At 40.3% G+C, this 16,167-nt stretch overlaps 1 protein-coding gene across 1 annotated transcript in view; it reads left to right on the forward strand.

Annotated features, from left to right (window-relative positions):
* The first annotated feature begins 9,044 nt into the window (after nucleotides 1-9,044).
* Nucleotides 9,045-16,167, forward strand: part of xpo7 (exportin 7) — a 41,980-nt gene continuing 34,857 nt past the window's right edge. The window contains exon 1 of the mRNA XM_028601982.1: nucleotides 9,045-9,126. Within this exon, the coding sequence (XP_028457783.1) occupies nucleotides 9,094-9,126 (33 nt within the window). The 5' untranslated portion in view covers nucleotides 9,045-9,093. The remainder of the gene's footprint in view (nucleotides 9,127-16,167) is intronic.

Below are 16,167 nucleotides of genomic sequence, written 5' to 3' on the forward strand. Positions count from 1 at the left end.
GCCTCAGGGAGCTGATGCTGTTTGTGTCCACACAGAGGGGCCATCGGTCCAGTCGCCACTCGGAACAACATCTGGTCTCATTACCAGCCACAGCTGTATATGCATATTGCTGCTGAATATATAATATATATATATAATATCCCAAACAAACACAGGACTTTTACCCAGGAGACTGGGGGTTCAGGTCCTGTTTGAAAAAGAAACTCTCACTTTTTCCTATTTACAGTGAAGAAAAATCCAATTTATTTAGTTGTTTTCAGCAGCTCCTCTAAACTTTGAGCTGAGGTGAAGTCACAGAGAGTCTAAAGTATTCAGTTCATACGTTAACACGAGTCATTCAGCCACAGGCACCGAAACAGGAAGGGTTTTTATCAACATGTAGAGTACATGGTGATGACTCTGGTCCTGCTCCGCTGAGAGAAGGAAGAATGAAGAGAGGTCAGATAAACTGGACCGGAGCATTTCTCCAGAGCTCACTGCAAACACATGAGCTACACATTCTCAAGCCAACACACACACACACAGTGCACACATGTGGGCTGATTTAACAATGTGAACACAGACACACACACTCACACAGACACACACACTCACATGCTGACACACGCACACACCCACACACTTACACAGACACACACACAAACATGCAGGCAAACACAGACACACACGCTCACACGCACAAACAGACACACACACACACACGCACAAACAGACACACACATACACATGCAGGCAAACACACACACACGTACAGACACACACACACACACACACACAGTTTCAGAAACGTCAGGAGGATTTACAGTCCCATAAATCCTGAAAAGGATTTTTTTATTGCTCACATGATGAAATGGAAAGTGACAAGCATCACAAAGACTGAGAGAAAGATGCCAAAACCAATGTGCAATGTCAAGATAACAACAAAATATGTGAAATATTAAGACAACAAAAGCTGAATATCCATCGGTGTTCTGTCCCACACAGGAGAAGAGTAATAACAAGCTTTTAAAGCCATTAGGATGTATATTTTCATAATAAAAATGTTTGAAATAAACATGGATGGATTACTGAACGGGCTCTAGCAGACTCACAACATGTGGCTGAAAACACACAAAACGATCAGAAAGAGACGCTAAACGATCACAAACGACACAACCACAAAGAAATGCAAAATGAAGAAAAATAGATGCAACATGACTTAGTTTTTTTGGATTGCTTAAGCACGATTTTCAAAACAGGGCCCGTGTTTTCAAAACACTACACACAATTAGCACAACCACACACACAATTAGCAAAACACTACAGATCCTTTGCATAATTAAACACTCTTGTAAAAACTATACACTTTTGTTTAAAAACCACACTTTGTTACCATATGAAACACACACGTTTCACATTACTATACTCTGTTTGCATCCATCTCTTCCTCTTCCTCTGTTGATTCCTCCTCTGTTGATTCCTCTTCCTCCCCTACTTCCTCCCCTTCTTCCTTGTCCTCCTCCTCGTTCTCCTTGTCCTCCTCCTCGTCTTACTCTTTCTCTGACTCTTTCCATTGTGCTTGAAGACCGATGAACTCACCTGCTGCTTTTTATAGTGCTTATACACCTGAGTGGTGTGTCTACAATTAAGCAAACAAGTGTTTGCACACCTGATGACTGTGTTGAACCAATTGGTTGGACGGGGCGGTAATTTGACAGTCAGGAAGTGACTTCATGATAGATTTTTGTGTGTAATGTATGTTAAGTGAGTTTAGTGTTTCGCAAATCAATGTGTGTAGAGTTTTGCAACAAGTGTGAGGTTGACAATGTGCTTATAGTTGTGCAAATATGGGCTGATGTTTTGCTTCTTGAGTGTAAGGTTTTGCTAATAGTGTACTACTTTTAATTTTAGTGTGTAAGCTATCCAAAAAAACTGTAAAAGAGATGTAAAACAATCACTAAGAAAACAGGACCGGCCTAAAAAAGTAGACGCAGAACGATCACAGAGATGCAACGAGTAAAAACAGACACAAACAACCACAAAGAAACGTAAAATAGATCAAAATTGTTGAAAAAAAAACCTTGAAAAAAGTGACAAAATATTCAGAAAAACACAAATTACACATTCACACACACTCACAGACACGCACAGACACACACTCAAACACACAGATACACACACACTCACAGACATACAGACACACACTCAAACACACAGACACACACTCAAACACACAGATACACATTCACACACACAGACACACTCACAGACACACAGACACACATTCACACACACAGACACACTCACAGACACACAGACACACACTTAAACACACAGACACACACACTCAAACACACAGACACACTCACAGACACACAGACACACATTCACACACACACACACACACTCACAGACACACAGACACACATTCACACACACAGACATACTCACAGACACACACACAGACACACTCACAGACACGCACAGACACACACTCAAACACACAGACACACTCACAGACATACAGACACACACTTAAACACACAGACACACACACAAACACACAGACACACTCACAGACACACATTCACACACACAGACACACACTTAAACACACACACACACTCAAACACACACTTACACACTCAAACACACAGATACACACTCACACACACAGACACAAACTCAAACACACACACAGACATACCGACACACGCATACACCCACACACATACACATGCAAACACACACACACACACACACACAGGCACACACACACACACACACACACACAGACATACCGACACATGCCCACACACATGCACATGCGCACACACACACACACACACACACACACACATGGTTTTAAAAAAGTGAGGCTACACTACAGTTTTTTACGATCACTTTGCTGCTAAGTTCAGAACCTTTCGTCATTTTTCAAAACTCAAAACGGTCATCGCTTATAACACAGGCTGTCCAGTGTTCAGAACATTACATCATTCATTCATATCTTTAAATAAACATTACATCATTCATTCATATCTTTGAATCTTTAAATAAACATTACATCATTCATTCATATCTTTAAAGAAATATTGCACTGTCACAATCACTGGTTCAAAAAAACGAATTGATGGTAAAATACCATGGAAACGTTACTTTAGATCAGCCACACACAACCTACCCATAGTTTCACTGGGTCATCGTTCGTACAATCATTAAATATTGTAGTACAAAATAGGTGATACATGTTTCATTATGGTACTACATATAAATATATCCCTGTAAAAGTACTGCAGTAGTAGAGAGAATACTACAGACCAATCATTTGTTAAATGAACAGATGATCTCAGGTTTATGTGTATTGTATCCAAGCAAAAAAGTGTTAGTTTTGAAAAAATGTGTATTTTGATCATTGGTTGTGAGTTTTGAAAAATGACGTCAAAGTTCTGAAATTAGTGCCAAAGGGATTTTAAAAAAACTGTAAAAAAAAGAAGTGTCCCAAAAACCCTTGATAAAGCTGTGTAGGATCTCTCCTCCACCCATCAATCCTCCTTGTCCAATCTCCAGTCTCCTCAGCCACCTCCCCCCCCCCCAGCCCTCTCCATCCCTCCATCACATCCTCTTCTCTTCCATTCCCCTCCTCTGTTTATACTCTCCATCTTTCCCGCCCGCATACAGCCACAGTGCTCCTCCTTTATCGACATAAATAAAGACATGTGCACTATGAAGTGATGCAGAAAAAGGCACCAATTCACTCCCCGTACACACTCGGAGAATTATCTGTGTGTTAACAGTTGCATGATGGTATATTATAATAGAACGTGATTCACAGTCCTGTTTTTGTTTTTTACATTACACACACACAAACACATATACACGCACGCACACAAACATGCAGACACACACACACACAGACACACACGCACTCACACATACACACGCACGCAGACAGAGACGCACCGACGCACGCAGACACACACATGTACACACACACACACACACACACACACACAACACACACACAAACATAGACAGACACACGCACACACACTTACATACAAACAGACGTATGCACGCAGACACACACATACACACACCAGTGGCGGATCTAGAAAATTTTACATGGGGGGGCAAAGGGTTAGCGAGAGATCTCGGTAGGGTGGCAGGGGGAGACGGTACATGGGAACCCCCATCGTAAACTGCTATGCCCTACTCGCCCAAACGCCCTGCTCGCCCTAAACTGCTACAACTATTATTTCTAGTCATAGTTCCATTATCTTTTTTGTTACTATAATTACCATTATTATGAATCATAATTCTCTATATCTGTATATCTGTATCCATCTGTATCTAACCGGCAGTGGCCACCAAGACCCTGGATCTGTCTGATATTTCTGCCCAAAAGGATGCTTGCTCTTTGGAGAATTGTTGGGTCTTTGTAACTTAAAGAGTGTGGTCTAGACCTACTCTATCTGTAAAGTGTCTTGAGAAGAGTGAACTGTTGTTGTATATGTAAATATTTACATATCTAACCCTATAACATATACAGCAGAATGGAAATAGCCAAAAACTGAAAAAAAAGCTCAGTCGCTCCAGTCTTTGCCGGGATGCAGGGCCACCGCCCCGCAGCAGACTGTTTGTTTCAATGTTTTAAGAAGCCTGTGCACATAGTGGCGTTTTGTTTTTACAAGCAAAGTTTTTTGAACACCAAAGTTAGGGGGGCAGCTGGGGGGGCAAGGCCCTACAGTGGGGGGTCAGCTGCCCCCCCTTGCCCCCCTGTAGATCCGCCCCTGCCACACGCACACACACTTACATACAAACAGACATATGCACGCAGGCACATACACACACACGAACGCAGACACACAGACACACACACACACACGCACACTCGCACACACATGTACACACACACACAGACACGTACACATGCAGACACACACACATACACACACACGAATGCAGACACACACATACACACACACACACACACACACACACACACACACACACGCACAATTACAGTTTTTATCGATTGTTTACACACATTTTCTGAAAGCATGCCTCATATTCTCAGAACTTTACACACTATTTTGTTTTCAAATGACACACACAAACCATCATATGAATAGACATTTATAAGAACCAGTTGAACACTGATGTGCTCAATGTAAAACACTGAAAACACTTCTCCATTCATCATAATGACTTAGGCCTTTTTTTTGGTTCAGTGTTACACTTACTACAGACATTACAGTACATAAGTATGTTGTAAAATTTTGAGAATATTGTTCTTATACTCAGAAAACACAAATACACGGTAACAAATATATTTTATTTTTCCCACAAAAACAATGTACACCGTGTACATCCCATTCCAAACCAACACAAAGTTGCACATAAAGTGGTCTACATACAAAACAACAGAAGAATTTACTGTATACAGTTACATAAAATAATACCGTAATAAAAGAAATCGGGTAATCGCTGCACACATTGTAATGTTCCCTCCGCGCAGGCCAGGGACTTCAACAATGGCCCGCTGGCCGATGATGTTCCTTCTCCTCCTTCGTCTTTTTGTGAGATTGAATCCAACCTCATCAGTGAAGATGAACTGGTGCTCCACTGCAGCCACCTCTAGCTCGAGGACTCTCTGAAACACACATGATAATATCAGAAATAGACATGAGTGGTCACTATTGTGGAGCACAATCATTATGATTACAATACTGAAATATGTATAATCTATACAGTGTTGAGAGTATGCATCAATTGTGGGATTGTATAGGACTCACTTGCACATAGTTATGTCGCAATTCTTTGACTCTTTCTGAATTGCGTTCAAATGGCCCCCTGTAGACCTGCTTCATCCTCCGATTATTTCTGCGCAAAACACGGTCCAGTCTTGATAAGCTTACCCTATCAATATTTTGAAACATCTCATTGTTTTCTAGTATTTTTCTTTGCATTTGCCGTAATGTTATGGCGTTATTTTCTAGGACCATGTTGATTATTTCAGTTTCCTGTTCAGGAGACAGAAGACATTCCCGACCACCTTGTGTTGGTAATCTTTCAGTCCTGCCAAACAAATAGTAAAATACTGTAAATACAAAGTAGGAATACATTTCCCAAATACTTGAAACATACTTTATTTTTACAGTCCTACAGAACAGTCCACAGGCAATACTGTACTACTGTACTCACTGAGTACTGTATTGATATGTAGTACTGCAATTTTCTAGTGAGAGTATTTCTTACCTATTCTCATTTCGGAAAGTCCGGATGATGGATGCTACAGTGTACCTGCTCAAATGTGGCTGTACTCTTTGCCCAGCTTCCCTCATTGTTAGACCATGGTTGACCACATGATCAACCAAAGTGGCTCGGATCTCATCAGAGATTACGGTCCTTGGCCTTCCCCTTCCTCGTCCTCCCCGTCCTCCTCGTCCTCCCCGTCCTCCCCGTCCTCCTCCTCTTACTCTCACTCCTCTGGCTCTGCCTCTGTTTCCAATGTTGGCATCCATTGCTCCAAAACAGAAGAGCTCACCTGTTGTCCTTTTACGCTAAAGCTCTGATTGCTAATTGTAAAACTGTCTGATGTGTGTTTGCCCATGTGATGAGTCAGTGTTCATATTTGAATGTCAGTGTGTTTCTTGTGAAAACAAGAGATTTTCTGCATGAAAATTGTGCCAAATGCAGAGAAATTGTGTGTAGTGTTTTGAAAAACGTGTGTTTTAGAACTGCAATTTGAGTGTAAAGCAGGAATTGTGCTTGTAGTTCAGCAGAATTGGTTAAGGGGGTTGGTGCATGAGTTACATGTTGTGCTCATTGTGTCTCAAGTACCAGTAATTGTGTTTAAACAATTGAGAAAAACTGTAAACATTAAATGTTGTTTTGGACCCCAGGAAGACTAGCTGGTCGTCTAGACGTCAGCTAATGGGGATCCTTATAATAAATACAAATACACACACACACACACACACACACACAAACAAGACAAGACTCCTCTAAAATCTGCTGCAACATCAAACTGTGTCCATGTCTTTATAAATTGGTATTGTGTGTTCAGATGACACTCAGCGTCACATGGAGAGCTGTTACTGAGAACCAGCTGATCTCTGGTGATCCTGCACTGCCCCCTTCAGGGCAGATCTTCACTCTGCTGAACATTCACAGTATTTAGCACAATCATGGAAAACCAAAACCACAACAACGAGACATTAAACCCTCCCGTTGTCCTCGGGTCAAGTCTGACCCCTTCTCTAAGTTTTCTATATCAGAAATGTGTCAACAAAATTGCCCAAAAAGAGCATGGATGGTTCAACGCAGCGCTCTTCGCAATTAAAATGTTTCAAAAAACGGCAAAGAATGTGGACTACAAAGACATAAAAGTGAGAAAAGCTCTAAAAAAATTGAAAAAAAGGCATTGAAAGCCTCTAAAACAGCAAAATAAAGCTTTGAAAAAAAGCGTCAAATAAACCAGGCACTAACAATGTTTTAAAAAAAGACAAAAAAAAGGTTAAAGAAAATGTCAAAAATGTTGAAAAAGCATTGAAAAATGTGTCGAAAAAATGTTTAAAAAGTGTTGATTTTCAGTTTTGACTCAGCACAAGGGATATTTAAAAAATAACTACAACAAAAGAACGTTGAAAAAAGTGACAAATGTTGAGAAAAAAAAACTTCGAGAAAAAGTATTGAATGCTGTATGGACTAGCCAGACCTTTCTTGGCAGCGCTGTGGAGGAGGGTCTGGCAAAGCGAGACTACGTGTAGAGGAACAAATGATAAAACTCACTAAGACATTGGACGTATCGGCGCCTGAGTTCCTTGACCCGCTCACTATTCCTTCCAAAATATTTCAGGTTTTGAACATCATGTCCCTGTCATTACAAGCTTTTGTAAATAAGACAAGGAAGAGCCATGATTTTGGTATTGCAGGCTTGTGTGTAAAGGAGAAATGTGTGTTTTAAAATGGTTAGTTGACTGCATATTTTGGGGAAACAATATGAGTCACTAAGCTCCGGACGGAGCCACGGTTCCTCTGCTAAATAGTCTCAGGAAGGAACTTGTTTTGGTGGAACATGTGTACGTTCAAAAGTAGTTTTAGTCGTGCGACAGAAAACTCAGATATACAGATAGTCTAGCTAGCTGTCTTTTTTAGTATTTTTTGTCGCCATTTTTAGATTTCTTTTTTTTTTTACAATTTTTTATGATGATTTTGTCGTTTTTTCTCAATACTATACTATGTATACAGGTTGTAAATTGTATTCTACACTTGTATATACATGTACATTCTTTTCATTCCTCTAAGTATCCATCCATCCATCTATCTATCTATCTATCTATCTATCTATCTATCTATCTATCTATCTATCTATCTATCTATCTATCTATCTATCTATCTATCCCTCTCACACTCTCTCTCGATCTATTCATCTATCTATCTTTCTTTATATCTATCTATCTATCTATCTACATGTATCTATCTATCTATCTATCTATCTATCTATCTATCTATCTATCTATCTATCTATCTATCTATCTATCCATCCATCCATCCATCCATCCATCATTACATGTGATGTAAAAAGATGTGAATACTTCCTTGAATGCTGTCTATTTTGATTGTTTATTTTGAAAATCTTGGCGCTGTGTTGTGACTATGTTCAGTGTTTGCTGCCCCCCAGTGGCCCCAGGCAGGAACTACAACACACAGGGACACTTACATTATAATGATGCAAGATTTCATGTCTTTCTGAGAGAATGATACAAAGGAAAATATAACACAAAACACATCTGCTTTCTTTATTTCATTTAAACGACAAATCAGAACCTGATCATCAACCTTAAACATAAAGCCTGTTTCTAAACTCTTTAATTGTATTTATATACAGTATGTAATACATACAGATAATTTTGTTTTAGATTATACATATTTTATATCATTTTATAATTTATTGTATTTACCCATTATTCATTTTTTACTCTATAATCTATTTATATATATTTAATAATTTAAAAGAAATTAAATGAGTGAGTGCAGTAGCGTGGAGCCGCCAGCGGGGGCGCTGTTGTCTCTTCCCATACCCATAAGCGGGGGAGTGAGAGGTGCATGAAATGGAGAAAAATGGCGGATCATGTGCAGGTAAGCAGAGGTTTCATGTTTTTGTAGCCGACAATTTATCCACGGGCGTGTAAATGAGTGGCAAGGCGGATTCGGGTGCGCGTGTTCCCGGCACGGAGCGTGTGTGCGGCCGCTGCGGGCACGAGGCGGCCGTTTACGGGCTGTCGGCGGTAAAAGAAACGATGTGGCCGCCTGTGTTGACTTGTGGCCTGCTGTCATTGCTCGGGCTGTAGCGCTAGCTTGTGTGCTAAGTTTGCGAGGGTGATTACAAGGCTCCAGGACGAAAACAAAAGCCGGCGAGCCACCAGGTTGTACCCCGTATAACCCCCGGTGTCGGTGCCGGTTGAATGTACAGCATGGCCGGGATAACTTCGTGTCTTATCGGTGTCTTTCTGTGAAGTAAACAATAAAACACGGAACGGTTCGGGCCGACCCCCCTTTTTCGAGGCTAAGCTAACGTTAGCTTCAGCCCCAGACGTCAACGTCTCCCGCGCGAGCCCCCGTTTGAAAACATGATGTTTTAACTGTTTGTCTGGAGAAACCCCGGCGTCGTGCCCCCACCCCTGGCTGCTTCCACCATTCACCATAACATTGAATTATATTACAATTAAAGGCACCAGGGTTGCTACACATGTGTTGTTTATGTGCGTAACTAAGCGTGGCGTGGACTGGACACATGTTTTGGGAATAACTGCCAGACAGACAGAGAGAGAGGAGAGGCTGCAACGGTTGTAGTTTTATTCTGGATTATTCTGCACTGCTTCCATTTTCTGTCTCAGAGCTACCTTGGTCCCCCGTTGTTGTTGTTGTTGTTGTTGTTGTAGCAGGAGCGCGTGGTGTTTTTGTAGCTTTGAATGCGGCTAGCAGCAGCTAGCATCGGATTATTTAGGCTAGCAGCTTTATTTTAACTGCCATAACATCCAGACTCGAGCAGTGCAGGTGCAGAAGCTCAGATATGAAGATGCATGCATAACAACTACGGAACAAGTTTATTTTATAGAGATAGAATAGATGCTTCACACGAGTACAATTTTTAGAAATAAGACCAAAAACAAGCAATACAAAAATAAATAAACAAATCAAAAAGTAATGAAAAAGAAATAATGGAAAGAAATAAAAAGAGAACTGAATAAGCAATAAAAAAGAATAAAAGACCGTAAAAAAGAGAATTTAAAATAGAAATAAACAGTAAAAGAACAAGCAATAAAAAAGAATAAAATAAAAAAATAGAAATGGTTAAAAACAGTAAAAAATAAATTAAAAACGCTAAAAGAATAAAATATATATAAATAAAAACAGTAAATAAGCAATACAAAATAGAAACAGGGACAAATTTAAAAAGGAAAATATAGCTTTATATAAAAAAAATAATTGAACAAAAAAGAATGTCTGGAGGAAGACCTTTCTGTTTTTTGTCTCAAAGCTACCTTGATGCTCCGTTGTTATTGTTGTAGCTCACACTTGTCAAACTCAAGGCCCGCGGGCCAAATCCGGCCCCTCGCAAATTATGATCCGGCCTGCATATCAATTTAGGGTTACAATACATTTTGGCCCACCTAGTTTTTGTCACTTTTTCTGACGTTTTTGTCACTTTTGCCGAAATTTTGTTTAATTTTTTCCAATATTTTTGTCATTTTTTTCTCCGACGTTTTTGGGTGCTTCTTTTCTATGATGGCTGAGGAACTTTTTCCTGACTTCTTTAGGACTTTATGTCAACCAAACTGTAAGTGTTATTTTCCAGTGTGGCCCTCTGGGAAGTTGAGTTTGACACCCCTGTTGTAGCTCGTTTTGTAGCTTTGAATGCAGCTGGTTAGCTAGTAATCAAAATCGGAATACTTTATTGATCCCCTCAGGGAAATCGTGAAGTTGCAGTTCCTCCCAGTCGGGTTTAAGGTACAAAAAATAAGAGTAAGACGGAAAATAAACAACTAGCCAGTAAGTGTATAAAGTAACATAGCTAAAGTGCAAGAAATCAGTATTTAAGTTAAAGTAAGATTAAGCGCCCTTCCTCAGGAAAACGTTACGTTTTGTGTCTCTATGTAGTCGTGTAGTGTCTCTTTTTGGTCATTTGTTTTTCCTTTGGGGTTGTTGTGTGTGTGTGTGTGTGTGTGTGTGTGTGTGTGTGTGTGTGTGTGTGTGTGTGTGTGTGTGTGTGTGTGTGTGTGTGTGTGTGTGTTTTGGCTCTCTGTCATCTAACGTCTCTTTGTAGTCGGTTTGTGTCTCTTTGTGGTAGTTTTGCGTCTCTTTTTCACATCATTTGAGACCGTCATTATCTCCATATCTGTGTCTGAAACGTTGGAAAAGCTAGAGCAGATGATTAGAGCCGGGTGATATGGAGAAAATCAAATATCCCGATATTTTTGACCAAATACCTTGATACCGATATTGTGACGATATTGTAGGGGTTGACAAAATATGCACACAATGAGATTTTTGATAAATAATCATCAGTTATGTTGATATAATAATATAAATAATACAACAGCTACAACAGTCTGGTAAGTTCAGAAAATTACATAACTGAACCTTTTATGAAGGCGGTGAAACCCTGGCAGTGAACAAGTGGCTGAATGGGGATTATTACACCTAGTGGCTTTACATTAAACTGCCATAACATCCCGACTCAAGCAGCGTAGATACTGAAGCAGGGTTCCACGTTAAGGTATCTTTTCACTTGTCCTGTCTGGGTCTAGGTAGTCTATATCAGTGGTTCTCAAACTTTGTCGTTTGGGTGGGGGAAATGCAACGTGTGGTTACATTTTTCGAGAGGTGCACATCAGGCTACGGCGTAGACACAAAGGGGTCTGCCGGGGTGCGCCATCGACGCAGAAGCATAAAACAGCCTTAAATATTAAACATTTTGTTAACCCTTGTGTTGACTTCGGGTCACATTTACCCGTTTTCAATTTTTGTTTTTATATCAGAAAAAATGGGACGTAGAAATAAGCAGACAGGAAGACAACACAAGGGTTAAATATCTCCTGTACCCACTGCAGTCCTCAAAAGTACCCCTAGGGGTACACGTACCCCTATTTGAGAAACACTGGACTATATCCACGACGTTCTCAACTTCTGGGACTGCCGCCGGATGTGCGTCCCCTTCCTGTGTCTCTGTGTTGGCGTTCTAACCTCCGGTGGATTTGTGAGGACTATGGTTAACTGCTCCTCAGATCTCTGCAGGGTATATCCAGACAGCTAGCTAGACTATCTGTCCAATCAGAGTCTTCCGTTGCACGACTAAAACTACTTTTGAACGTACACATGTTCCACCAAAACAAGTTCCTTCCTGAGACTATTTAGCAGTGGCACCGTTGATGGATGGGTGGGTGGATGGATGGATGGGTGGGTGGGTGGGTGGGTGGGTGGATGGGTGGGTGGGTGGGTGGGTGGGTGGATGGACTTTATTAATCCCAAACTGGGAAATTACTGTGTTACAGCAGCAAGTTACAGGGACATGAACACACATTCTCACTCACACACAAGAAATATACTACAGCGGCTCAGTCTGTGCTTAGCCCCGCCCAAGACGATTGTGATTGGTTTACAGAAATGCCAATAAACCAGAGCACGTTGTTCTCCCATCCAGGAATGCTGTGTGGACTAGCCAGACCTTCCTCCGCAGCGCTGTGGAGGAAGGTATGTCTAAGCGAGACTAGGGTATAGGTGGAAAAAATAAAGTCAAACTTAGTTTTAAAAAAATCCCAAAAAACGTTTTTAAAAAAACAACTAAGACAAGAGTCAAAAGCATATAACCCTTGTGTTGTATTCCTGTTGACCTGCAACTTTTAGTTTTCTGGGTCAAAATTTAAAACTAAAATTGGCCGACACTTTTTCTCACTTTTCCTGACGTTTTTGTCACTTTTTCCGATATTTTTAGACATTTTGTAAAAAAGAAATGTCAATGTTCTTTTTCTCCAAAATGCTCTAAAATTTAACAAAACACCCAAATTCAATGAAAGTAGTGAACTGATCATTTATTTTACGGAACCATCCACGTTGTTTTTTTTTTTTGACAATGTGGTTGAAAGAAACCCAAATTTTCTGATTATAGAAACTTTTTGAAAACTAGTCAAATCTTTTTTTTATTTATTTTTAAGATGATTAAGATTCTTTTTTGGGGGGCCTTCAATTTTGACAGGACAGAGAGAGAGAGAGAGAGAGAGAGAGAGAGAGAGAGAGAGAGAGAGAGAGAGAGATGCAGGAAATCATCACAGGACAGACTCGAAACCTGGACCTCTGCGTCGAGGCATAAAGCTCTCAGTATATGTGCGCCTGCTCTACCCACTGAACCAACCCGGCCACAAAAACGCGTCAAGTTTGACCCGAGGACAACAGGAGGGTTAAAAAAAACAGTCGGAATAAAACATCGTTTTAAAAAAATGTATGGAAAAATTGTCAAAAGCGCATGATGCCCAAACGGGGCCGAGCTAGCTGCAACTAACCTGACTCCACCAGATGGATCGCTTCGCATTAGCTCGGCATATCCATCTGGGAACTTTCTGTTGGAGAACTTTTGGGAAGGGACGAAAATCCTGGTTAGCTGATTGGATAAACCATCTGTCTATCACCACCGATAGTTGGTGATAGACGGGCCAAATCAACCAATCAGATCAACGAAGCGTATGAAAATACAACCACAAGCCAGGCTACCCCTGCTGCTGCTGCAGGCAGAGCATAGCTCGTTAGCTCAGCAAGCTAGCAACATGTCGGTGAAGGAGATTTGCCGTTTGTGTAACGAGAATTTAGGAATAAAAGAATAAAAGGCCCCATTTCAGGTTCCTGGTCCATATTCCAAAAGAAGGATCCAAGAGGAAAAAGCATTAGCGAGTAGCTAACAGAATTAGGACTACCGCTGTCTGAAAATCCTGGTTAGCTGATTGGATAAACCATCTGTCTATCACCACCTAAACCTGCCTCAAAACCAACGTTGATTGGTCGGTCGTTTGGCGAACGGCTCCAAATTTTCTCTATCTCCAGATGTCAGACTGATCTGGGAGGAGAACTGGAGCTCAGTCTCACCAGGCTAAGCTGCAACAGCCTGAAGTGTGTAAAGTAAGATGTAAACAGTAAACAATAAGTAGTAATGATAAGTAGTACCCCACATCATCTCCAGACTCTAAGGCTGTCCTCGACTAAAGAACTTCTTAGTCCACTAACACTTATAGGATTTAGTCGACTAATCGATTAGTTGATTTAATTGACAGAGCTGTGAGCTTTGAGAGGTGGTTAAGACTAGAAAAGCACAATATAAATGTAGTTAATTAACCATCTGTAAAACTGAGTTTCTCCACAATTAATCCTGCAAAAGCACCACTTTAAATCTTGTGTTTACCATAAATGTGCTCAGAAGTTTCCTGAAATAAGTAATTAAGCATGAATAAGCATAAAAAATGACTAATCGACTAAAGAAATCTTAGTCGACTAAGACCAAAACGACCGATTAGTCGACTAATCGACTAAGAGGTGGCAGCCCTACCAGACTCCATCTGGAACTTGATAAAATAAGACCATCAGCTATAAAACAGCTGAAAATACTACATCTCGTATTTATGAAAGTGCAAATTACATCAAATAATGACAACAACAAAATATGTGGATGGGATGGCATGTTGTAACGAGGTTCGAGTACATATAGCAAATACGGGCGCATTTTTGATGACGTGTAAATTCCGATTGCTTCGGTGTCATTTTAATATTTTGTCCGGTTAAAAACATGCCGGTGGATTGTTTTCATCTACAAGTTTTAACCAATTTGGCCGGTGAGTGGAAAAGTTAATTTCAGAAACTTGATTACGCCCTAGGCTGTTTAATAAAAAAAAAAAAAAAAAACGGCATCGTCATTAATTTTTCTTTCTCTTAACAGTTTGTAATCTTTCCACATTAAAATCCATTTTTAAGTTTTCTGAGTTTCTTCTGGCTCGTACAGGCGGGTTAGGGTTCTTATCGGAGTCCAGCAGAGGTTCACACGATGTAACACTCGCTCTCTTGATCTCCAAAAAAAAATCCCATAACCCAAACTCCCCACTCTCTAATGTGAGCAGTGAATGCACCGACATGTGTACCAAAAACCAAGAGAAGACCTCCACGATCCCCATGTTTTCAGTCAGTTTTTCTGTTCACTTTCAGTCAGTTTTTTTGTCAATTTTCACTCAGTTTTTTGTCAGTTCATTTTTGGTCAGTTTTCAGTCAGTGAATGCAACGACACGTGTATCAAGAGAAGACCTCCACATCCCCCAACGCCTCTAATCTTTAAACTGTCCACCCCTCCGTTTTGACTTGATCAGTGACTGGCATCTCACTGTGACTGCATGACTCGGCACTTTTCCTGCCCTGCCACATGCACAGAGCTTTAAACGTACAGAGGAGCAAACGTCTCTTAATCTGCCCCAAATGTGCATACTTTACGATTGTGTTTAAAAGTGACATCTCGTGTTTTTATTTGGAGATTTTTATAAAGGCCAAACATGCATGTTCAATTTTAAGTGATTGTTGTTTTCGTTACATATTAATTTGCCAGTTATTTGCTTAAGTTTGTTAATCATTTAGTTTTATAAAATGGCAGAAATAGTGAAACTTCCATCACAGTTAAATTTGAACTCCCTTCTTTTGTCTCTCGGAAAGATCTTTAATTTACAATGAAATGAGTTTTTACGTAGAAGTCCCAGCTCATTGTTTCAGCTCTGATACGATTGCACTCGTTTATCTGTATCTGTTTGTTTTCAGTCCCGATACCGATGCCTGGGCTTTGTGTATAAGTCGATACCCGATACCAATCCCATACCGTTGTTGAATTAATAATAAACTTGTACACCTTATACACCTTCCTTCCACCATGTGGAGGAGACTGAAGGCACCAGACTTTCCTAACTAAGACAAAATAACACAGATGTAATGTATTGAATTCTTATTTATTTGTCATTGTGCATTCAAATTTAAAAATAGAATGTAATCAAACTTCTTAAAATCAATTTAAATAAATAAAATGTAGCAGATGAAACCAAATCGCGAATCCTCTTCCAGCATGCGACCCACGTGCTGCTGACGAATGATGTAGGATGTGCT

Source organism: Perca flavescens, chromosome 16 (assembly GCF_004354835.1).
Source record: "Perca flavescens isolate YP-PL-M2 chromosome 16, PFLA_1.0, whole genome shotgun sequence".
NCBI lineage: Eukaryota > Metazoa > Chordata > Actinopteri > Perciformes > Percidae > Perca > Perca flavescens.